The sequence below is a fragment of the Pangasianodon hypophthalmus genome, chromosome 26, assembly GCF_027358585.1.
Source record: "Pangasianodon hypophthalmus isolate fPanHyp1 chromosome 26, fPanHyp1.pri, whole genome shotgun sequence".
Lineage (NCBI taxonomy): Eukaryota > Metazoa > Chordata > Actinopteri > Siluriformes > Pangasiidae > Pangasianodon > Pangasianodon hypophthalmus.
Window position 1 is genome coordinate 4,849,010 of NC_069735.1, and position 25,704 is coordinate 4,874,713.

At 38.6% G+C, this 25,704-nt stretch overlaps 1 protein-coding gene across 26 annotated transcripts in view; it reads left to right on the plus strand.

Moving 5' to 3' along the window:
* dmd (dystrophin) overlaps nt 1–25,704 on the plus strand; it is a 260,429-nt gene that overhangs the window by 149,237 nt on the left and 85,488 nt on the right. For 25 of the 26 annotated variants that reach the window (XM_053230044.1, XM_053230046.1, XM_053230040.1 and 22 more), the window contains one exon: nt 20,009–20,070. In XM_053230044.1, the coding sequence (XP_053086019.1) occupies nt 20,009–20,070 (62 nt within the window). Of the gene's footprint in view, nt 1–6,440; nt 6,674–20,008; nt 20,071–25,704 lie in introns of those variants that run through there. The other variant, XM_026928750.3, reaches the window with a different exon arrangement.

Below are 25,704 nucleotides of genomic sequence, written 5' to 3' on the forward strand. Positions count from 1 at the left end.
ACGTCCACCCATATATACAGTCAATGGGTCTGACATGTGTAGGAGCCAAGAAGAAGAAACGGGAACGGTGGCAAGGTATGCAGGTGATTCTCATCACCCCTGGTGGTTTGGAGAGGTGAAATAGAACCATTTTAGTTATTATGCTGTAACAAGTTCAGCTGTTAAGTCAGCTGTTGAGTCCTGCTACACAAACATGCTTTTTACAAAATTAACCATGCATTATACAGTGCTATTATAATTTATCATTATTTGCTACGTAAATATTCCATGCCCATGTTCCACTGAGCCAACAGTATGCATGTATATTGTATACATTTACATTACACAGGGTCATGAAATTTAGGCAATTAGCAGGTTGCGCTAGTGATGAAATTGCCACCCTGATATTTCTTCATGCTCTTCATATTTGACCATAACTGTTGGTATAAAAATATAGAAGATCAACACACACACATTTATTTATGAAATTAGTACAAAAACATGAAAATAAAATGTAATAATATGAAATGGTATTGGGTGTCTTGTGTTCTATTTTCGTTTTCTTTTTCCCATTGTTCTACCTGAATTTTACAGCAGGATGGGAGTCTCAGTCAAAAGTGTTTGCTGTGTAGAATATTTGGCCATCTCTGTTCAGCAGTGTTTAATTATATTTATTACATTTATTTTTCATTCAAGCTTTGCTGGATGTTTAATAGAACACACGAAGTCATACAAACTCTCATTTTACAGAAACCCTGTACCACAAGTTGCGACAAAAAAAGTTAAGCGCTATGTCATTATTTCAACTTAATAACTTTTTATTTCAAGCTACTACGTTGTTATTTTGACATATCTCATTATTATGACTTTGCAGTATTTAACTACGTAAGAGTAATTTATTGAATATTAGCTTATAATTCATATTCCTTATGCTATTTCCTGATACTAAGTAAACCAGACATTGCTTCACTGGAATTCATTTGAAACATATATTAACTTGCAAAAGTAGTCAACCTTGTGAAATTTATCAGATCTGAATGACAAATGATAACTACACATATTCTTAAAAAAATAATTTTTGGTCAGCACATATTTCAAAGATATTCAATGACTGAAAAATGCTGCTTGCATAAGTATTCAACCCCTGTGCTCTGGAAGCTCCAGATGAAAGATACTTCTCCAAATGAAAGAGGACATAATTGACTTAGAATTGGCATTCATCTGTGAAAGATTAAAGTAGTTTCCAATTTCTAGATAAAAAAAAAACAATTAAACTGTCATTGGAGACAAGACAGAGACTATTGAGGGAAACTACAGTGAGGTCAACAGTGACTGAAGGTGTTACGGAGTTCAGTGGCTGAGAGTTCTGCATTATTCTGGACTGTATGGGAGGGTGGCTAGAAAGAAATGATTACTTAAGAAGAGCTATAAGAAAGCTGATCAGTGGTTTGTCAGAAAGCACAAGAGTGACCCAGTGAAGATCAAGATCAATCAACAAACGACATCGAACCAATCTGAAGAACCTAGAACAAATCTGCCAAGTTCTTTTTATGAAAAAAAAAAACTTCTGGACAGTGTATAAAGCTGGAAAATATTTATTCCAATAGATTTTGGAAATTCATCTTAGATTTTTGAAATATTTTGACTTTCACTGTAAGAGAACATGAGATTTATATATATACCAATCAGCCATAACATTAAAACCACTGTCAGGTGATGTGAATAACATTTTCTCAATTCAGTTTATTTCAATTTTATTTGTATAGCGCTTTTAACAATGGAAGTCTGGTTTGTTGAACATATCTACTGTCCACTGATGGAGGCCTGGGTGCAAAACTGCTCGCCACAGCCCCAAAGCCACCCCAGCAGTCCCAAGCCATCACAGTACAACTCCCTATATGAGATCCCCAAGCCATCTCCATGGCCCCCAAGCGGCACCATCCCCAGCAATCCCAATGATCTTCAGGCAATGCATATGGGGCCACCCCCAGCAGCACCAAGCGATCTCCAACCAGAAGTAGCAGATTTGGATGGATCAGGCAGGTCCGGAGAGCAGAGGGAGTCAGGATCACTGGTATCTCAGCAATAGTGTGTAGCTCAACAGAGAGAGAGAGAGAGAGAGAGAGGGAGGGAGAGAGAGAGAGAGAGAGAGAGAGAGATTGTTAGGTAAGCTTTTGTCCTGTACATTGTGTGAAGAGTGCAGGCAGGGACTCCGGCAAGACTAGCTGTGACAGCATAATGAAAGGGAAAGCCAGAAGCCAGAAGACATGAGGGCACCCTGGGACATAAAATGGCCAGCCACTCCACCATGAACAAACCTGAGTTAATGCGTGAAAGTGGGGGGCGACAGCATCCAAACATCCCAGTTCACTCTGTGCCTGTGAAGCCTCCAGATCTGCTCCTTTACCTAAGAAAAAACTATTCACAAAAGGCTTGATTAAACAAATGTTTTTAGCCTAGACTTAAACACTGAGACTGTGTCTGAGCCCTGAACACTAATTGGAAGGCTGTTTCATAACTGTGGGGCTTTGTAAGAGAAAGTTTTAACCCCCGCTGTACTCTTCACTATTCAAGGTACCAACAAATAGCCTGCTTTTGATCGAAGTAGGCATGGTGGATCATATAGTTCAGGTACTGAGGCGTGAGACCATTCAGTGCTTTATAGGTCAATAGTAGTATTTTAGAATCAATACGAAAATTGATTGGGAGCCAATGCAGTGTGGATAAGATAAGGGTGATGTGGCCATATCTTCTGGTTCTTGTGTGTGTGTGTGTATATATATATATATATATATATATATATATATATATATATATATATATATACATACAGACAGCTCAGCCATAACATTAAAACCACCTGTCTAATATTGTGTAGATCCTGATTGTGCCACCAAAACAGCTCTGACCCATTGCATGAACTCCTCAAGACCTCTGAAGGTGTGCTGTGGTATCTGGCACGATATGAGCTTGAAGTTCAGACTTTCATTTGCGGGTATTTACATCCAAATTCGGCTGAATCCTGTAGGAATTACAGTGCTTTTTATTTGTGGTCTGTCCGCCATCCCCCAACCCCCACACCCCCACCCACTTTTTTTTTAAGAAGACCAAAATTAATTGGACAAACTAACATAATCATAAATTAAATTGTCATTTTTAATACTTGGTTGCAGATCCTTTTGCAGTCAATGACTGTCTGAAGTCTGGAACACATAGATATCACCAGATGCTGAGTTTCTTCCCTGGGGATGCTCTGTCAGGCCTTTACTGCAGCTGTCTTCAGTTCCTGCTTGTTCTTGGGGTGTTTTGCCTTCTGTTTTGCCACCACCAAATGAAATGCATGCTCAATTAGATTTAGGTAAAGTGATCGACGGCCAGAACATGCAGAACATTCCACTTCTTTGCCTTAAAAAGTTTTGGGTTGCTCTTGAAGTAAGCTTTGGGTCAGTGTCCATCTGCACTGTGAAGCACTGTGTCATAGGTTTTTAAACATTTTGCTGAATCAGAGCAGGTAATATAACCCTATAGACTTCAGAATTCATCCTACTCTCCTTCTTCTTACTCTTTTCTTCTCATCATTCTGGTAAAAGTCAAACTATACAGGCTTTTTTGTGATGTTTTTGGCGAACACTAAAGTGGTCTTCCTGTTTTTGAGGCTTAGTAATGGGTTACATCTTGTGGTAAAATCTCTGTATTTACTCTGGTGAAGGCTTCTCATGATTGTTGACTTTGACACAGATGCATCTACCTTCAGGTGCTTCAAGTGCTTTTTCTGCAACAGGGAAAGAATTATTCTTTTATCCACGACAGTTGCTTTCTGTGGTCTTCCAGGCCTTGTGGCGTTCCTGAGCTCACTAAATAGTTGATTTGGCCACACCTGATGTTTTTGCTATCTCTCTGATGGGTTTGTTTTCATTTTGCAGCTCTTGGATGTCATAATGAGAGTTAACAGCAACAGATTCTAATGCAACACTTGAAATCTCAACCTTTTGAAATCTTGAACTTCAGACCTTTTATCTGCTTACTTGTAAGTAAAATAATAAGGGAATAAACCTGGCCATGAAACAGCCAAATGTCCAATTACATTTGGTCCCTTAAAAATGGGGGACCACATATAAAAATTTGGATATAAATACCCTCAGATAAAAGCTGAAAGTCTGCACTTTGAGCTCATATTCATTATTTAATTTCAACTTCAATATACTCTTGTAGACAGTTAAATATAATGACTTTGTCAGTGTCCAAATATTTATGGAATAGCCTGTATGTGTATTTATCATTTGTAGTTCAGACAAATCTGATACATTGCAGGGGTTGAATACTTTTTCAAGCCACTGTATACGTCTAATGATTTTAAGTCAAGTAAATGAATTCAGGTGTGGTCAAGGTTTTGTTTTCTAACACTTAAAGTGATGAAATTCCATAATGGTCATAGTAACCATTTTAAGTGTTTGAATTAGATGTAAATATTTATTATTATTAACAATAATTATTATTAACATTATGTTAATAATGTATCTCTATAAGCACCATTGGACCATTAATTGAAACTAATGAGTTACATGGAAATTGGTATGTATAAAAATATAAAAGATGTATAAATAGAAAACTGGTCAAATTGACAATCACAGTAAATTAGATATATATTTGTATATAAACGTCTGTTTTTAAATGATAATTATACATAAAAAAATTTATTGTCTTCAAACTATTCTTCTGCAGGCCTTTAATCTAAATGAAATGAAAAATACCATATAAAAGATCATCTGTTGGCCAAACTGTAGGCTGATGGGGGTGGTGTCCATAAGGGAAGAATCCAATATGAACCCACACCAGCAGGATCTTAAATATGTAGCCAACATGTTTGAGTAGAGCGTCACATCAGTAACTTGTCATTGTTTTAGATTTAGTGTTTTCTGATGCTGTTGTTTTCTGGATCATAACTTGTAACATACAGTATGTCTCCATTCTTTCTAGCCAAAATAAGGCTCTACTATAATAGCAGGGAAATACCCTGCATGATGCATAGGCTTTTGTATATATAAATACAAGTAACTTAATCACATGTAATTTTATGTGATGGTCTGCTTGACCATTTCTTCTAATCATGGATTAATTATGATCATTTTTATTTTAGAGTTTACATTTATCCTGTTGATATAATTATGACCTAAATAATTAAAAAAAGATCTTTGTACTTATGGTATAAATAAATGTTAAACATATGCGTAATTTCACTTCTTACTCTCCAGGATACATCCTACAGAATAAGAATAATAAGCTAATATTCAATACATTTGTCTTATTGATTGATTTTGAAGGTGATAAAAATAAGAAAATGGTAAGTCAAAATAGGATAATATGTTGAGATAATGAGTGATTACACTGAAATATTGATATATCAAAATAATTGCAAAACACTTGATCATTTTTCCCCCAACAACTTGCATTTCTGGCTTTCTGAGGGGTTTCAGAGACATTACTTATATGGAAATCAAATGATAATCCAGCATCATAGGTTACTCCAAGCCTCATAACTGTAGCTTTCAGGTAGATTTTGTAACCAACATCAGTACTTTATCATAATGTATGATAATTTTTCATAATTTATCATGATTTATCATAATTTACAAAAATGGAAGTTACAAGTCTTAAATTTATGTTTAACACTTTTTATAATTGGCATACAGAAGCTTTACAGAAATACATCTAGAGCCAAGTTTTTAGGTCTTTAACATCTTAAAGTCTCAGGATATTAATATAAAATAATATCTGCTTTCGTTTAGCAAACATGCACGTGTGATTTTTAGGTGGTATTACCAACATTTCCTTGTGCTGTAGTTTATAGAAGCCATCTTGGATGTTAATTAGGCTGTCAAATTATAGCTTGGTATTAAATTGATCAAAACATGAGCTGAAATTCTGAAAGGAAAAAAAAGAAACTGGAGCGTGACTTGGTTTGTGAGCAAGATGCCTCCAAGATGGATGTCGATTTTTCAAGCAAGCAAATGTGACAGTGTAATTTTGAGTGTGCACGTAAAAGCAAATTCATGAGCATGAGCAATATAAATTTAGACTCTGCACACGTATTTTTATATGATAGCAAAATACATTTGCATGACAGAAGGAATCCTGATCAGAGACTAAACAATTGTGCTCTGGTCGTTTTGTATTATACCATATAAATAACCGCATTTCCATTAATTTTGATTTTGAGTATCTCGTTCTTTTTTGTGAGACTAATTTCAGGATTGGCAAGCATGTCATACAACTCGACGAATTAGTGCAAATTAGTTTGTTTTCAGTGCGGTAAATTGAACCCCTTGAACGCTAACACAGCGCTAATTTAATCCATACATTAATGCTTGGCCTCTAATTTTTAAGCTGTAATGTCCATATTGTTTTTGCTAGACTGCTAGCTCCACTCGACAAGGCAGTAAAATACTGTTCTTCTTCGCGAGGTCTTTCGCAGGATTCCTCAGTGAAGGCGTTTGGGGGAAGGGAGTGAATGGAATAGCTCCGCCTTTTCTGAGCATCGGAACCTCGTGAGAAGATTTGCAGGAAAATCTAATGCGTTTTCCTCCAAGGAGAGGGAATATCGAGGCCGCCACTCACAAGAACATCGAGTTCTCAGTTTCCAAGATATCGTTTGGATAAACTGTACATCGAAAAGGATGAGGGAACAGTTGAGGAAGTAAGTGCGAACCATCAGTGCCGTCGTGAAATTTCGATTAATATCCTGCGAAGGACACTGAAGGAGTTTTAAAATCATGTTAGCTACGCTAGCGGGTACAGTTGTAGTCCGAGAATTTCCGTCGATTTTTACAGTCCAGCAGGTGCCTCTCCTCTCTTCTACAGCAAATGCAGATACATATTTTCATGCCTTCATAACATTCATGTGCTTCGGTCTTTTCTGTTTTCTCTCGGTCGTTCTTCTACGGCCGTCCTTAATCAAATTGACGCAATGCCTCTTGCAGATTTCAAATGATTTAGACACAAGAATCACTTGGCTCTTTGGTTAGTGGTGTGATATATTCAAATGTATTTTATGTCTCATATTTAAAGCCATGATTTTGTTGAAGAGGGCCTTTGTCTGGCTCCATATTCTAACGGCACTTTAAAGCAAACGTAGCTCACAACAGCGGCATTTGTTGTGGCTGTTTGCAAAGTTTTGTAATAATCAGGTATCCAGTAGCTGAATTAATATGGGTGTGCTGTATTCAGACCTCAAGTTGTATAGATATTGTAGACGGCAGAGAATTGTCGTAGGTGGAAATTATCATCGCCATCAGTGACGTACAGTTACAATATCTTTGTCTAAGGCCACATACACTGACAGCACCTTCCGCCTTTTCGAAAGGTATGTTAGGGTCGGTTGGTTGATATTTGTTTGGTACAAGGCCAAATATACAAGTCTCAGCTGTCCTACACAGTGCCAGTGACTAGGTGACCATGGACATTTCCTTTAATATTAAACTTGCTTTAAAGGACAACTCCACCCTGAAACACATTAAATATGTTTATATTTAAATATTTGTTATGTGCTTAGTGATTAGTGATTGTAGTGCTAATTTCTTGGTTGGTGCTATGTTTTCGTTATTCCTGTGAGAAGCTAGTGGTTGTCTCCTGCATTGATGCCACAGGGGGGCGTTGCTAGTGTAGTTACAATGGCGTTTAATATTAGAAAACATTTTTTTTGGCAATCACAAACATAAGGGATAACGCTCAGATTTCCTAAAAACTGAAGAGCAAGAACTTCTTTTCTCAGTCACCATTTTCCGCCGGCATATTGGTGAGGAACCAACATAGTGGAGACAGCAAATGGTTGAAACTCAAAGTTCCAGAATGCAGTGCAGCTATATGATGCAGTTACACTGAGTTGGGGCAGGGTTTCGGATCAGCTGGTTAACGATCTACAAGATAATGAACACGGTGGTGTTGACGGTGCATCCGTCTCTAAAATAGAGATGAAACAAAGGCTAATTCACTCTGGCACCACTATCAGCATTTAGTTGAATGCCAGTGTGGGCAAAGTAGGACCAATTAACTAAGTGAAAATAGACCAAAATGTCTGTAAAAGAGGTTTAAACAAAAAAGTCAACTCAATTTCTTTACAGAATAAATCGTATGTAGCAGCAAAGAGCACAAGATTAATATGCAAGTCGTTTAGGGTGGATTTTTTTCCCTTTAATTGAGTTTTTATTGTTATATGCATTTGAAAATACTAGATTGGCAATTTTCAGCAGATATGTTAAAAACAGCTTATAACTGTGCATTTAACAGCATATGGTCCACTGCTCAAATCTCATTGGTCAGGAGATGTGCATTAATTTCGTATAACAGCATGGCTTGGACAGTTGTTCTGGCTGTAACATGAACGACAAGTCAATATTGAAGCACTCGTCGTAATACGTTATTGTTTCTACAGAAACAGCTCATGCACAGGGACATGTACGATGGACGCACCACATAATGTACGACTAATAAACGGATAAAAAGTCTTGTTTAACAAAGTAAAATGTATAATCGTTGATGTGATGTTTTTGTTAGGAGACAGGCTGCAATTTTTGAGAGAGAGCGAGAGAGACTGGTAAGGGAATGACTGTTTATTGCAGCTATAGGTAATTGAGAACAGGAACTAACTTATTCCTCAGATGTTCCACAGCATTAAATCTAACTTTAAACCATTAAAATACATGATGTCGCTCTTTAATAAATTAAATATTGTATTCATCGGTATGGCAGTGGTGGCTCAGTGGTTAAGGCTCTGGGTTACTGATCAGACAGTCGGGGGTTCAAGCCCCAGAACTGCCAAGCTGCCATTGTTGGGCCCTTGAGGAAGGCCTTAACCCTCTCTGCTTCGGGGGTTCTGTATCATGGCTGACCCTGCGCTCAGACCCCAATTTCCTAACAAGCTGGGATATGCGAAGGAAAGAATTTCAATGTGCTGTAATGTATATGTGACAAATAAAGGCTGCTTCTGCTTCTAATCGGAATAACATAGTCCAGACCATGCTATTATATGAGAATAACTGCATGTTATATTCACAGCATAGTTATTTAACAGCAACTTTCCAGTGCTAATTTATTTTTTTCACATGGAGTGCTTTTTCATGTATGTATTTACTTCAACACAGTTTCTGGCTGTGGTGCTGTCAAATGTAATATGATTGTGGAGAGGCATTAAGATTTGCAACTGCATGTAGGTGAAGTTTTTTATTTTTATTATATTATTTTTAACCACAATCACCACAAGTACAAAAAAAAAATTTGCAGTGCAAAAATAATTCAAGGGAATACTTATAAGTGGAAAACAAATTAGATTAGGGTTTTTGTTAATGTACAGCCACATCTGAGTCTCACTGCATCTGGGTTCAAGGTTAGAGTGTGACTTAGCCCCACCAAGGCTTTTGTATATATTTTGAATTTGGAACTGTTATTAAACCTCTGGACCTAGATCCTCACTCTGCATCTAAGTCCCCAATATTACATCTGTTCAGCAATATATTGGCAATATAAGCTCAAGCCAGGGTGAGCGATACTCTCTGTATACTTCAGGGTTGGGTGAAATGTGGGTAAAGAATGAACGATGGGTTGGGAAAATGTCATCCAGAAATATTATTTTCACTGGGCAACAACAAGCAGATACAGCAGGGAGTCCAGGATTGTTTTCCTTGTGTGTTTTTGGGAGAAGCTAGAAATGACTACAGCTGGGGAGTGATGTCATTATCAGTCCACCTATAGAAGCTGGTATTGGAAAATGATGTCTCTGCTTCCTTGATGTAACAGACAATAGCTGTGCTACATTTACCTACAGCATTGATAATGTCATTTCATTTTGTGAGATCTTTTAGGACTGTGTGTTCTGTTTATTTTTATTTTATTTTATTTTTTTTAAACTGTCCCTGACTATGCACCAGATTATGATTTAAACACTGAGACTTGTGTCATTTGTTAGCAACAAACTAACCAGCTAACTGTGATGAATGATGTATATTTTTTTCTCCTCAAACTTATCCTCTTCTGGGTGAACCCAGATAGTGGCATTATAAATGATTGCTCATAAACAACTCTATACTATAGAGTCAAGCAGTGCTAAGTATGTTGAAAGGATCTCCTCTACAAGCAATATCAATATTGTGGTGTGAACTCTGTATTGGGAAATGTCTAATTTCATGGCTTTAGTGTATCATCTCATACTTAGTGGCCAAATCTTCTGGTTCTAGTAAGGACTGTAAGGAGCTTATTTATGTACCTTCTGAAACATCCAGACAGCATTACATAGTCCAACGTAGAGTTAACAAAAGCATGAACTAATTTTTTCTGCATCTTGTAGTGATGTTATATTTATTATCTTAGAAATATTTTAAGATGAAGAAGACTATCTTAGTAATATCATCTACATGAGCTTAAAATGGGAGACTAGAGTCAGTAATAACACCAAGGTCTTTCACTGCTGCACATGATGTAACTGAAAGGCCACCCAGAGTTACTATGTAATCACAAAGCTTACTTCTAGCTGCCTCTAGTCCTAGTAGAAGTATTTCTGTCATGTCACAATTAAGTAGGAGCAAGTTACTCATCAGCATCCAGTGTCTAATGTTCTTTACACATTCCTTAACTTTATTAAGCTTTATTATTAATAAGCTTAATAACAAGCTTAATATCTTTAATAAGCTTTATTGTTGTGTCTCATCTGACTTTCCTGAAACATATAGCTGTGTGTCATCGGCATAGCAGTGGAAGCTACTAACATGTTTATGGATAATTGTTTATGTACCGAGGTAGCATAGAGAAAAGAGCAGTGGAACACCAAAACCCCAGCAACATTTTCTAGTCTATCTAGAAGAATATTATGATCATTGGTATCAAAAGCTGCACTAAGATCAAGCAGCACAAGCAAGGATACACAACCCTGATAGGAGGCTAGTAGTAGGTCGTTTAAAACTTTAACCAGCGCTGTCTCAGTACAGTGATGATGCCTAAATCCTGACTGAAAGATTTACTGATTGTAATTCCTATGCAAGTATGAGCCTAACTGCCGAGCTATAACCTTTTCTAGGATCTTGGAGGTGGGGAGGTTTGATATTGCCCTATAGGTAGACAGCTGACAGGGTTTGAGATCGGGTTACTTAATCAGGGATTTAGTAACTGCTAGTTTAAAGGATTTACATAGACAGGGCTAAAGGAGGAATTGATTATATTTAGTAAAGGTTCGATAGCTTTTGGTAGTTTGAGGAAATGTATAGGTAAAGGATATAGAGCACAAGTTGATTTTAACGAGGAAATTAGCAAAATTAGTCAGGAGTAACAATTCTAATTGCTCTGCTGATGTGGTTATATTGTTTTCTATGTCTGATTATAAATGAGTTATTTTTTTGCCTAATCTTTTCAATTTTATCATTGAAAAAAAACATAGTCATTGTTACTATATACTGTGCTTCCTAGTTAAATTTGCTACTGTATTAAATAAGAATCTAGTGTCATTTTTGTTGTCCTATGTTAGTGTGGAGACATATGCTGCTCTAGCTGCACTAAGAGCCTTAGAATGCTCTCCTTCCCTGCAATTTGGAATACTACCAATTTAGTTTGACGCCCTTTACGTTCTATCTTCTGAGTGATCTGTTTTAACTTGTGTGTGTAATCATTATACCAGGTGATATTTTTTTCTCTCTAATTATTATTCTTTTAAGTGGGGCTACATCACCCAAAATGCAGTGGACCACTGACTCAAAACATTCAGTTACCCGAGTGAGTTTTGTGGGGTCAGATGGTGAACCAATCTTTTTACTGACTGTTTGAGCTCTCAGTCACATTTTAACAGGTTTATAAGGCTGCATGTAAATGTAGATAATGGCAGAAATTGAGATTGTGTACATAACCATACTGGTTTGTTGAAGTAACATTTATGATTCTAAGCTGGTTTGGTTTACACTCACTGTCCACTTTAATAGGAACACCTGTACACCTGCACATTTATGCACTTATCCAATCAGCTCATGTGGCAGCAGCACAGTGCAAAAAATCATGCAGGTACAGGTTAATAGCTTCCGTTAATGTTCACATCAAACATCAGAATGGGGAAAAAATGTGATTTCTGTTGGTGCCAGATGGGCTGGTTTGAGTATTTCAGATTCTGCTGGGAATTTCACACAAAGGGTCTCTTGAGTTTACACAGAATGGTGTGAAAAACAAAAAAACATTGACTGACCAACAGTTTTGTGGATGAAAATGCCTCGTTGATAAGAGTCAGAGGAAAATGGACCCAAACTAGACAGTTGAAGATTAGAAAAAACCACATTGTCTTTTTCCAGTCTTCAGCTGTCCAGTTTGGGTGAGTCTGTACCCATGATAGCCTCAGATTTCTGTTCTTAGCTGACAGGAGTGGAACCTCACGTGGTCTTCTGCTATTGTAGCCCATCCACCTCAAGGTTTGATGTTTCGTGCATGCTGAGATGCTTTTCTGCTCTCCTTGGTTGTAAAGAGTGTGTATTTGATTTACAATAGACTTCCTGTCTTCAACAAGGTGTTTTAGCCTGTAAACCCTCCAAACACAGGATCTTTTTTGCAGCATTCTGTGTCAACTCTAGAGACTGTTGTGTGTGAAAATCCCAAGAGAACAGCAGTTTATAAAATAATCAAATCAGCCCATCTGGAACCAACAACTATGCCACATCAGAGATCACACTTTTTCCTCCTTCTGATGTTTGATGTGAACATTAACTAAAGCGCTTCACCTGTATCTGCATGATTTTATGCATTGTGCTGCTGCTGCCACGTGATTGGCTGGTTGAATAACTGCATAAATGAGCAGGTGTACTGGTGTTCCTATTAAAGTGGATGGTGACACACATCCACCGATACCAGTCACCAATAACATTAGAACCACCTGCCCAATATTGTGTAAGTCCCTCTTGTGCATGGACTCCACAGGACCTCTGAAGGTCTCTGAAGATGTGCTGTGGTATCTGGCACCAGGATGTTAACAGTAGATCCTTTAAGTCCAGTACGTTGCAAGGTGCGGCCTCCAGGGATGCATTATCCTGCTGAAAAAAGCAACTTCCATTGGAGAATACTGTTGCTATGAAGGGGTATACTTGGTCTGCAACAATGTTTGGGTAGGTGGTATGCGTCAAAGTAACATCCACATGATTGCCAGGACCCAGCAGAACATTGCCCAGAGCATCACACTGCTTCCACCAGCTCGCCTTCTTCCCATAGTGCATCCTGGTGCCGTCTCTTCCTCAAGTAAGCGACACACATGCACCCGGCCATCCACAGGATGTAAAAGAAAATGTGATTCATCAGACGAGGCCACCTTCTCCCATTGCTGCATGGTCCAGTTCCGATGCTCACGTGCCCATTGTAGGTGCTTTCGGCATGGGCGCTCTGACTGGTCTGTGATGCTCTGACCCAGTCATCTGGCCATCACAATTTGGCCCTTGTCAAAGTCACTCATATTCTTATGCTTGCCCATTTTTCCTGCTTCTAACACTTTGAGAACTGACTGTTCACTTGCTGCCTAATATATCCCACCCCTTGACAGGTGCCATTGTAACGAGATAATCAATGTTATTCACGTCACCTGGCAGTGGTTTTAATATAATCCTGATCGGTGTATTTTTTGACACATTTGTTTATTCATCAGCAGTTTTTATTAATGAGTAATTCGAACTCAAATTTTTGTATAGACAGTTTATTTTAGAAACTACACGTGAATAAAACAAATGTCAAAAAAAGAGAGAAAACAAAGCAGCCTACTCCAGGAGGTAGGCATATCTGTGTCAAAGTCAACAGTCAAGAGAAGTCTTCACCAGAGTGAAGACTTGTTGACCACAAGACCATTTGTAAGCCTCAAAAATGGGAAGGTTTGAGTTTGCCAAAAACATCTTTAAAGAAAGCCTCTACAGTTCTGGAACAAAGATCAACTTATACCAGTATGATGGGAAGAGAAGAGTATGGAAAGAGAAGGAACTGCTCAAGTATACCACCTCATCTTATGGCATGGGCATAAGATGTATGGCTGCCAGTGGAACTCGTTCCCTTGTATTTATTTATGTGACTGCTAACAAAAGCAGCAGGATATATTCTGAAGTCTATTAGTTTGTTATCTGCTCAGATTCAGCCAGGTGCTTCAAACTTCTTTGATGGATTCACAATGCAGATGGACACTGACCTGAAGCATACTTCGAAAAGCAATTCAAGACTCTTTTTTTTTTTTAAAGGCAATGAAATGGAATCTTCTACAATGGCCATGTCAATCACCTGACCTGAATCCAGTGCATTTCAGTTGCTGAAGGCAAAATGCCTCCAGGACAAGCAGGAACTGAATCCACAGAATCTACTGAATCTGCTGAATCAACAGCTCCAGTAAAGACCTGGCAGAGCATTCCCAGGGAAAAAAACCAGCATCTGGTGATGTCTGTGGGTTCCAGACTTAAGTCATTGACTGCAAAGGAATTGCAAACAAGTATTACAAATAGCAGTTTAATTTATGATTGTTAGTTTGTTCAGCTACTTTTGGTCTCTTAAAAAGGGGTGGATCACATATAAAAAGTGCTGTAATTCCTATGCCTTCCACTTGATTTGGATATAACTACCCATAAATGAAAGTCCATGCTTTGAGCTTATATTTATTTAATTCATGTGTATTCATGTGTGTGTGTGTGTATATATATATGTATATATATATATATACACATATATGCATACATATACTCATATATATGAAGTGATTTTTAGTTTTTACAGCGAGTATATAAAAAGTCTTCACACCATCTTGGGATGTAAAAAATGACACCAAGATAAATGTCCGATCTTTTTCCACATTTAATGAGATACAGCCACCAACTAAATTCAGGTGAAAAACAAACAAACAAATGTTTTATGGAAATAAAAAGAAAAAACTTAAGTGTGCTCACCCTTTTATAATGCAGCATGTGACTGTGCTCATAATTAACCACTCATAATACAACAAATGTAATTATCATACACCTGTCATCAATGAAGTGATTTTGATTAATCAAATAAATAGTAGCTGTTTTTGTAGAATTTTCTTGACATCATCTTAGTTTCATCTGACTGAGGAAGCAGTTCACAAGGAGCTTCCAAAGCATGTATGGGATCTCACTGTCCAAAGGTAATGATCAAAACGGGGACAAAAAATTTCTAAAACATTAGTTATTCCATGTAACACTATTAAGGCCGTCATCAACAATTGGAGAAAATGGGGCACCGCAATGACATTACCAAGAGCAGGATGTCCTTCCAAAATTCACAAAAGGACAAGAAGAAAACCTATGAGCAAGGCTGACAAGAGAACTGTGGCAACATTAAATGAGTTGCAGGAATATCTGGCAGGTACTGGTCACTCCATGCATCTGACAACAATCTTTCATATTCTTCACGTCCGGGCTATGGGGTAGGATTCACATGGGGAAAAAAAAAACACCCCACCTAAATGTTGCCAAAACATGCATACTATCGCCCCAAACCATTTTGAGTAATGGTCTGATGAGACAAAGGTAGCATAATTCTAAAAGATATTTGGTGCAGAAACAAGACAGACTTTCACCAAAAGAACACCATACCCATGGACAAGGATGGTGGTGGCAGCATCATGCTATGGGGCTCCATCTCTTCAGCTGGGACATGGGATCTAGTCAAGATGGAGGGAATCATGGATAGCTGCAAATACCAGTCTATTTTGACACAAAACCTACAGACCTTTTTTAGAGAGCTGAAGATGAAGAAAAATGTCACCTTGCAACAGACCTAGATTATAATTAGGGCTAGGTGGGGCTGAAGCCCTAGCGCCTGAGATTGGAGGAACCCCCTGGTTGGCTGTCGTTCTTGTCAGTTGTATGATTGACAAGTAAAAAGTAGCCTAATAATAGCACGAGAAAGCGAGAATGCATAACTTCAAAGAATAATCAATCTTGCATAATGAGATTTTTGAATAATTTCAAGCAGTTTGCAAAATATTTTTCCAAATGTGGATAGAGCCTTATCTCGCTTTGCCTGTTTTCAATGCGTCAGAAGAGCGTTTCTTTTGTAAAAAAAATTTTTGTGGTTTGCTATTTGACAGATGAGACTGAGCCACCTGACATGCATGTCATGGTTAGAGATATGGCGCTATGTCATTGATAATTTCAATTGTTTCAATAATGTCATTGATAATTTCAATTATATATAATTAATAAGATTTTGCAATTCATAGAGATGCAAAGAAGAGCAACTAATGGTATAACGCAAGTCAAACTCATGTCTTAAAAAGATTTAGAAATGTGTTGGCAGTAGCCAGGATTTAAACTAAATAAAATCACTGTGTAATCTGTACAGCTCAATTAAGAACTGTCACATGCTTGTTTTTAGAGAATGCCATACAAGTGCAGGAGCGGTGATTGCACGAATTTCTTTTAATCTTTCAGTGCACGATTTATTGTCAACTAATCTTAGCCTATTAATAGGGTAAAATATCTTGGTTCCACTGAAAATAAATAAAATAAAATATGTAAGTTATAGGAGAACATGACATTTTATTTAGATGTTTGGATAGTTAAATATGGAATTGTACTGATGACTTTATTATTATTACTTCATTACAATGCAGCTACTGTGCAAACCAATCTTGTGCATAGTTTTATTGTTTCTGTTAGACCTTTTTCCTATAAAAATCCTATTATATTGTGTTTTCAGAGCCTAGGTGGTTGGTTTTAATTGATAAATTAGGTTAAAAAAATAAAACGTTACAAATAAATGGCATTAGGTTATGGCCCTTCAGGGGCTCACAAATATGCTGACATTGCCCAGTCAGAATTTGTGTTTAACGCACCTGCACTAAAGGCACTTTTATAACCAATGAGTGTGCTGCTTTAACCTACTCAAAAAAAAAAAAAAAAAAAAAACCCTGGTCATAAAGGCCTAAGCATTGGGCTGTAACCTATGGACAGATCAAATATTTATCAATATTTATCATCCAGTCAGCTATGTGTGTGTGGGACCTGCTCCCACTGCAAACTCCAACTATGCAGCTATTCCTCCTCCAGGTAAATGAGCTAGCAATATAAGCTATAAGTTTTGTCCCCCATACATACATACTGCTGGCTTTTCTGCAGGTTTTCCACTTTATTTCAGTTTATAAGAAGTGTCTGTGAATATGTCCTGTAGTCTATTTAGATAATATAGCTTCCTGTGCATGTGTGCCTAAAATGCAGCATTCTGATGTAGTGTACCAAGATAGGAAAGGAGAGACCTTGGTGTAAACATATGATCTTAATTCAGGCTTGTCTTTGAGCACGATAAAGACCCAAAGCACAAATCAAGTCAAGAAAGGGATGGCTTTGTTGATAGACTCTTACCTGCTGTCTTACAGGCAGAAGGTGCTTTAACAAAGTAATAACCATCAATAAGTCAAACAAGTGGGAGGTCAACAGCAGCATCATTTAAAAAAGAAGCTTGACCAGAGGGTCAGTGTGCGAAAGGAAACCTGTGATGCATTTTTACAGAGCAGTGGTAGTGTGCTGAGCTTTTCCATTACTTGTGCAGTAACACAACAGCAGATGAGAGTGAAAAAGTGAGAGAAGCAAGTTGGAGAATTGCACAACACCTCTACAGACCAGCGAAAGAGAAAGAAATGCAAAACATACAGATATATCTCACCCAGTACACTCTTTTTTTTAATTTGCTTCCTTCAGACAGAAAGTTACAAAACATGTAGAACATCTTGATTTGTAATAGCAGGAAGTCCTTATTTATTGATTCTCATTAGGCTTATGTGATTCTTCATGTTTGTGCATTTTCTTGTTAAAATATGATAAACAATGTAATCATCCAGAACTTCAGGCCTAAGGCATTTCCACCATTTCAGGTTTAAGGAGAGTATGGGAGGGCTTATTAATATTATTAGTTATGCACAGGGCTTGAATTTCGGCGCGGTATTGCGGGGATTGCGCATAATTTAAACCATTCCCGCAAGTTTAACTTTTATAATGCGAGAAATTCCTGCACAAATGTATTTGCTTCATCTCAGATCAAATTATGAAATACATCAACAGATGCGAAAAAAGAAATCACCGGTTCAAACAGTCAGTCTTTTATTGTAGAATTTAATTCCACAAACAGTGCTGCACCGGCCGTCTCTGACTGTCGTTGAGCCCTGTAGCGCATCGGTGTGCTCTCCGTGGCCTGCGCCGCACTGATCTTATTCACACAAGGCTGTGTGACGTGCTCTAATATTCTGAGTCATAATGAGCTGCCTGTAAAGATAGTATTGGCTTCCAAATTATATTATTTTAATCACGAAATTCAAACATTAAATGCTGTTTTGCTCTTTATAGTGTGTGAGCAGATAGAGCGCGCCTGCCGACTCAACACAGCAACAACGAAGCTTGTTTGAAGAAGAGCATGGTGTATTTTGTATAAAGTTTTTTTAAATAAAAAAAAAACAAAGAAATTGAACTGGAATATATGAAATTCACTGATTCTGAAAGGCATTAATATATAGTTTTAATACAGTTCTTAATGTCAGTTTGGAGGAGAGCATGACATTTTGTTATTAAGCTGTTTTGAAAACCAACATACATTAAAATCTGTGGACATAAATAAATGAAGATTATTAATTTAGCCCGATGTGTCAAAATTTATACTGTTATACCTATAACAAAAAACAGATCATGCATGTACATACTTTTTAGTTTTGTGATGATAGCTCAGTGCTAGTTGTGTGAAATGCCCACTGACAGCAGACTGGCTGGAAGTATTTAAGTGATTATTAAAAAACCAGTTACAGAGTAGCAGATCAATGCAGCACACCAAATTTCTGCTCAATTGGACTTTTGGTTACTGAGAAACAGCAATTTGGGCTTAACTCCACCCCCTACTGATGACCATGGCCCAGTCTGTGCAGGTGTGCTCAGAAACTTGTACTGAACATGTATTTCAAGTTTGGTTCAAACCCTTATGACCAGTCACAGCTATTTGAGTAAACTAGCTCCACCTCTATTATTATTATTATTATTATTATTATTATTATTATTATTATTATTGATCATTATTAAGGTTTACACACTCATAAGGAGTTTGACACCAAACTTGTGAAGATAAAAAAAAAGGCAAAAAAAAAATTCTAGGACTAGTTCGCAAAAGCAGGTTTATGCAAATTATTACAATTTTGAGTGTGCTCCACTCAAAACTGAGTGCTCCAATGTGCAGTTTTTTATGGTTTTAGAAATAGAATCAGAATCACAAAGAAATTTCACTATATACCTGTTTTTCCTCAAGAGATATGCTTGTTTAAATGTGCAAAAACATGAATAGTGGCCCCCTCAAGTGGCCAATTTGCGTTTAGGTTGCAGTGGGTTGTAAGACGTCCCTACCTGAAACTACCATGCAAGTTTTGTGACAATACCTCAGTTGTAACAATTGTCAAATGAATGCTGAAACTTGATTGGCCAATGGTGGCCATGTTTTTTAAGTAATTAGGATAAAAACTCTTACACTTACAGAATTTGCAGCATACCTAATTTCAGCTTGATTAGCCGTACGGTTCCTGAGGAACAGTTATCTGACCTTAACTCTGCCCCCATAAATAACCATGCCTTAAAGTCTGCATATGTCCTTAGAATGTTGTCTTGTGTGTCATATCATGGGTGACCCTGTGGTCTGACCCCAACATCCTAACAAGCTGGGATATGTGAAAAAAAGAATTTCCCTGTGTTGTATATGTGACAAATATGAAGTTTCATTCGAATGCATGAAAGGAATAATGTGTAACAGCTGCTTGAGTAAGTTAGGCTCCATCTTGTTAGAATTTATTGATGTGTGGCATCATACCATATTGTTTACAAATTTCAATATGTTTTAGACAATTATTTTGTTTCACACTCTCCTCAGCAGAATGACACCAGGTTTGTGAAGATAGGTCAAAAATTCTAGGATTGGATTGTAAAAGTGTATGCCAAAGGGTATGCTGAAAGTGAAAGTTTTTCACCATTTTCTCTAACTATTGCTCTCTGTATTTATCCTACAGCCACCAGACACAAACAACATGTTGGGACCATCCAAAAATGGCAGAGTTGTACCAGTCCTTAGGTGAGTAGGTTTTTATTTGCATACATTCAAATCCTGGATTGTTGCAAGCAAAATAAAACATTTCAAAAACTTTCTGCATTATAGTTTTTTATTTAAAATAGAATTAGAACATGCTGTATGAGTACTTGTCCTTTTTGTCTGAGGATAGCAAGGTATCTGATTTTAGAGAAACAAAGTTGGAATAGTTTGCAGTGTGACTTAAATGTTGTGCAAAATGTTGAGGTCAGATGAGACAGGTATGCAGATTATTTTTCCAGCAAGTTCTTCCAGTATACAGTCAGGCCCATAAGTATTTTCGTAATTTTGCCTTTGAATTTGCCTTTGCCAGAATTATATATATATATATATATATATATATATATATATATATATATATATATATACACACACACACGTGTGTCTATATAGATATAGATAGATATACGCACATACAGATAGATAGAGAAATAGATATCTCAGTTCCCTCCAAAAGTATTGGAAGTTGGAATGGCAAGGTGATTTTTTCCATCACGCTATACACTTAAGATATGAAATGATAGAAAAATTTCCTGAAAGTTACATCTAGATGTGTTAAACAACTTACAACATGACACCTTTTGTTGGAGCCTACCTCTTTTTCAAGTGATCAAAAATATTGTGACTGACAGGTGTTTCCTGTTGCCCAGGTGTGCCCTGTTAGATTGATTGTTTAAACAATTAGTAGCTTTGTGTCTTTACTCTTGGTTTGAGCCCTGGGTTTCGGCTGTGAAGACTTCATTTGTTGTTAAAACAGATAAACCAACTTCAAGACCAGAGAGCTGTGCATAGGAGAAAAGCAAGCCATTTTGAAGCTTAGAAAAGAGGGCAAATCGATCAGATGGGCATCGCCAGTACAACAGTTTGTGGGACAAAAAGAAAGAAACCTCTGGTGTACGAACAACTAGACATTGAACAGACTGGCCAAGGAGAAGAACAGCTGTTGATGACAGAAGCATTGTGAGAGTTGTGAAGAAAACCACAAAACAACAGTCATTCACATCATTAACAACCACAGGGCAGTGGTGATGTATGGGAAACCGAACAGCTCAAAAGCTGGTACAAACTGAGCTATTTAGAAGAACTGCGCAGCATGAGCCAGATACCTAAGTGACTCACTGGGTAGCGTGGCGCAATGCTGAACAGTGCAGCGTGGACCAACTGATGTGTGGATCACTGGACAGCATGGATTGTTTTGGTTTTAACTGCTGCATGGAGCAGTTTGGACATCCCAGCATGAGCCACGAGACATGCAGGACCCAATGAGCATTGCAGCACAAATTCATTTGAGTTATATCCATAATTCTACTCTAAAACACTTAGGCTACTGCTATCAATAGTTCCTACACCATTAAAACCACCTGCCTAATATTGTGTAGGTCCTGCTTTTGCTGCCAAAACAGCTCAGATCCATCGAGGCATGGACTCAGCAAGACCTCTGAAGGTGTGCTGTGGTGTCTGGCACCAAGACGTTAGCAGCAGATCCTTTTGTTGCGAGGTGAGGGCTCCATGGATTGGACATGTTTGTCCAGCACCTCTCACAGATGCTCATTTGGATTGAGATCTGGGTAATTTGGAGACCAAGTCAACACCTTGAACTCTGTCATGTTCCTCAAACCATCCCTGAACAATTTTTTTGCAGTGTGGCAAGGTGCAATATCCTGCTGAAAGAGGAAGTTAGGAAATTAAGTAATACCATTGCTATGAAGGGGTGTACTTGGTCTGCAACAATGTTCAGGTAGGTGGTACATGTCAAAGTAACATCCACATGAATGCCAGGACCCAAGATTTCCCCACAGAACCTTGCCTAGAGCATCACACTGCCTCTGCCAGCTTGCCCTCTTCCCATAGTGCATCCTGGTGCCATTTCTTCCCCAGATAAGTGATGCACAAGCACCCTTTAACACCAGCCAGAGAATCCCATAGACCAGCTTTTCAGTTCTTGTAAAACCTCTCTGGAGAAGCTTTGCATGGCTATATTAACATGAGATGGAGGTAAATACACAAACAAATGTATTAATAGCTACAATAGTACATTAGAGATTCTTTTATTTAGATAATTCTTTTATTTAGATGTTAAAAATCATGGTAAGCTTGAATACATTCCCTAGGCAGTGTCTGTTAACTTACTTTTCAACTGTTGCATGTACAATATGCATAGATAGGACTTAGTATAAACTCTGGACTCTCAACCTGTTCCCCTCTCCTTGTAACAGGCTCCCCAGAAGGTTTATGAAGAGAGTCTGGTCTCATATATGCTCTTTTACTGGTCATTCTTCTATGAATTGATTACAGAGTTGGAAGTGTTCCTCCAGGCAATGACTTTTGTACTCTAAATCATAGTAGTATCTGCCTTGACAAGCTCTTTCCGTTGCTAATAAACACATGTAGCTCTTCAAAATAAATGTGATAAACACTGATGTTTCCATGAGCTAAGAACAAACACAACAAAGAAAACTCAGTGTATTCATATTCGGATTGTTAGCACTTTAATTTGTGCTCATGGGGTCACACAGCTTTTGTGGCTCGTGCTGGGAGGTCCAAACTGGTCTGCACAGCACAGTTGAAACCCACCCATTCCGTGCTGTCCAGTGAGTCCCACATGTCAAATGGTCCGCGCTGCGCTGTTCAGTGGTTCACACAGCACTACCCAGTGGGTCCCGCCGCTGGCCAGATTGGGATTCACAAAGAAATACAGAGATGAGCCACAAGAGTTCTGGAACCAAGATTAATTTCTATCAATGTGATAGAAAGGCCAAAGTGTGGAGAAAGAAAGGATCTGCTCAAGATCCAAAACATAGAAGCTCATCAGTCAAGCACAGTGGAGGTAGTTTCATGGCTTGGGCTTGCATGGCTGCTTCTGGAACAGGCTTGCTAATCTTTATTAATGATGTAACTCATGATGGTAGCAGCAGGATGAATTCAGATGTCCACAGAAACATTCTGTCTGTCAATTCACAGAGAAATGGTCCAATCTAATTGGGAGAAACTTAATTATGCACCAAGACCATGACCCAAAAGACACTGCCAACACACCAAAGGGGAAAAAAGTTGAAGGTTTTAGACTGGCTAATTCAATCACTAGACTTTAACCCAATTGAGCATGCATTTCACCTCCTGGAGAGGAGACTGAAGGGAGACCCTCCCAAAACAAACAACTGAAAGAAGCTGCAGTACAAGCCTGCAGAAGCATCACAAAAGAAGGATGCAACAATTTGGAGATGTCAGTGGGTTGCCTGCTTGATGTAGTTATTGTGGTAGCACCGCCACATATTGTCTCACATGTTTGTGTTTAATTAATGTAATTATTGCCACATGTAACTTATTGTTTGAATACTGGTCTCGTGCTCCTTTCCAGTATAATAAGACTCAGTGAGGTCACCGCGACATGCCATGTCATCACGTGCTGACGCAATTGTTTACGGAAGTGATTTTAAATGGGAGGAGAGACAGCAGAGGAGAGCACGCTTCACTGTTCATGACAGAACACTAGTGGATTACCACTAGTATATACTTTTCAGCGGGACTTTTACACAGAGGCGGGTCGTAGGCAATCAGTTGACAGCACTCTTAATAGGGAAGCCGTTTTAAGGGAGGCAGTGGAGGCTAACTTGGAGATGCTGCAGGATTCTTTCCAGCAATCTTTGGAAAAAATTGAGGCTGGTTGTAGATTGTTTCCTCAGGAGGGCTTCTAAGTGAGAGAGTCCCTTGCAAACATTGAACCCTGAACATGCTGTTGAAAGGACCTGCGCTGAGTTGGTGGAAGGCAGAGAAAACTAAAGTACATGAACGACTGCTTTTCTATGTGATGACTACTTAGCAGAGCTGGAGGACAAGTTCAGGACTCTGTTACAACACCACACACTCTGCTTGAAGTGGAAGGCAGATATCACAGAAGAGGAATTGGTAGGAAGGTGGAAGAACTGGTCAAGGTGGGCCCCAGGGTAGAAAATGACTGTATGGGAGCAAAGGACTATTGGCAGAAGGTTGGTATGCAGAAATTCAAAGAAAAGAGTAGCAAGAAACCACCTACAATCTGAGGTCCTAGAGAGCTTGCTGGGGTTTCTGTCACAGCATCACAACTCCAGAATCATTACACCCTTCCTACTTCAGGTACTGCTGACGGTTGGTGGGAAGGAAGTGAAAGCGATCATTGACACAGGCAGTACTTATACCCTGATGCAGCAGAGTCTGTGGAAACAACTGGAACAGGATATGCCCAACATTGACACACACCTCCAGCAAAAATTTGTTATGGCAGATGGGAAATTGCATCGCTCCAGAGCCAAGAAGCCTGTCACATGTGAATGGCATGGTTCCACCTGGACATCAGATACCTACATTATAGATGACGCCCACCTGACCTTTCCTGTTATCCTGGGGTTAGAATTCTTCGCAAAGACAACAGCCATTCTTGATGTGGCTAACAACCAGTACGGGGTGTGTTCAGGACAAGGGTATGCTTTTAGTACCCTTTTGCGTAGACTACAGGAGGATGAACAGCAAGACCATCCAGGATGCCTATCCAATGCCCACACTTCATGACATTCTGGAGTCCTTGGAAGGTCCCTCCTGGTTCACAACCTTGGATTTGCAGTCCAGATACTGGCAGGTGGAGGAAGAAAGCAAACAAAAGACAGCCCTTATCACCACCAAGGGTCTATACCTATACCAGACTGTGCGACAAAACCCACAATTGCCCAAAGACCTCCTCTCACCTGACAAGGTGGACGCTGCAACAGTTCAACTTCAAAGTGCACTACAGGAAGGACTGTTTCAACATGGGACTGAATGCCTTTTCAAGGGCCTTTGAGCCTCTTTCTGTGGGCACTGCTTGAATGTCATCCACCACCACCAAACGGACTTACCCCATTCCCTGTTTGAAATTGCTCAAGCTCAGAGCACAGATTTTCAGTCAAATAAAGGCAAAGAAGCAAGACCAAAAAACACCCACTCACCATATTTGGGGTTCTGTATAGAAGACTCCTGCTAAAAGACAAGGGGGGGAAGTATCAGCTGGTAGTTCCATTAACCTTGATACCGAGTTTCTTACATTATTTCCACTCCAAACCACTTGGGGGTCATCTCGGTAGATTGAAGACCCTGCTATGTGTGTTCGAGGTAGCCTGTTGGCCAACAGTACAGAAAGACGTCTGGGAGTATGTCAAGCTGTGTACCACTTGCCAAAAATACAAGGATGAGAACACTAAACTTTCAGGTTTCATGCAATACACAGACATACCAGAGATGGGGCACACCCTGTGGTTGGATCTCATAGGACCTTTCCTTGCCAGTAAAAAGCAAAACACATAACTGCTGGTGATAGTGGATTATTTTACCAAGTGGGCAAAGATATTCTTTTTGCGAGACAGCAAAAAACCTAAGATCATGAAAATACTTAGAGAAGAGATATTTACCTGATGGGGGGTACCCAAGTTCCTGGTCTCCGAGTTTGTCATTGCTGCTGGCTGACCTTTGCAAAAAGTGGGGAGTAACACACAATCTCAACACAAGTTACTACCTGCAGAGGAACCTGACAGAAAGAGTCAACAGAACCATAAAAGTCATGATCTTGTCGTGTCATGATAGGAAAGAGTCAACAGAACCATAAAAGTCATG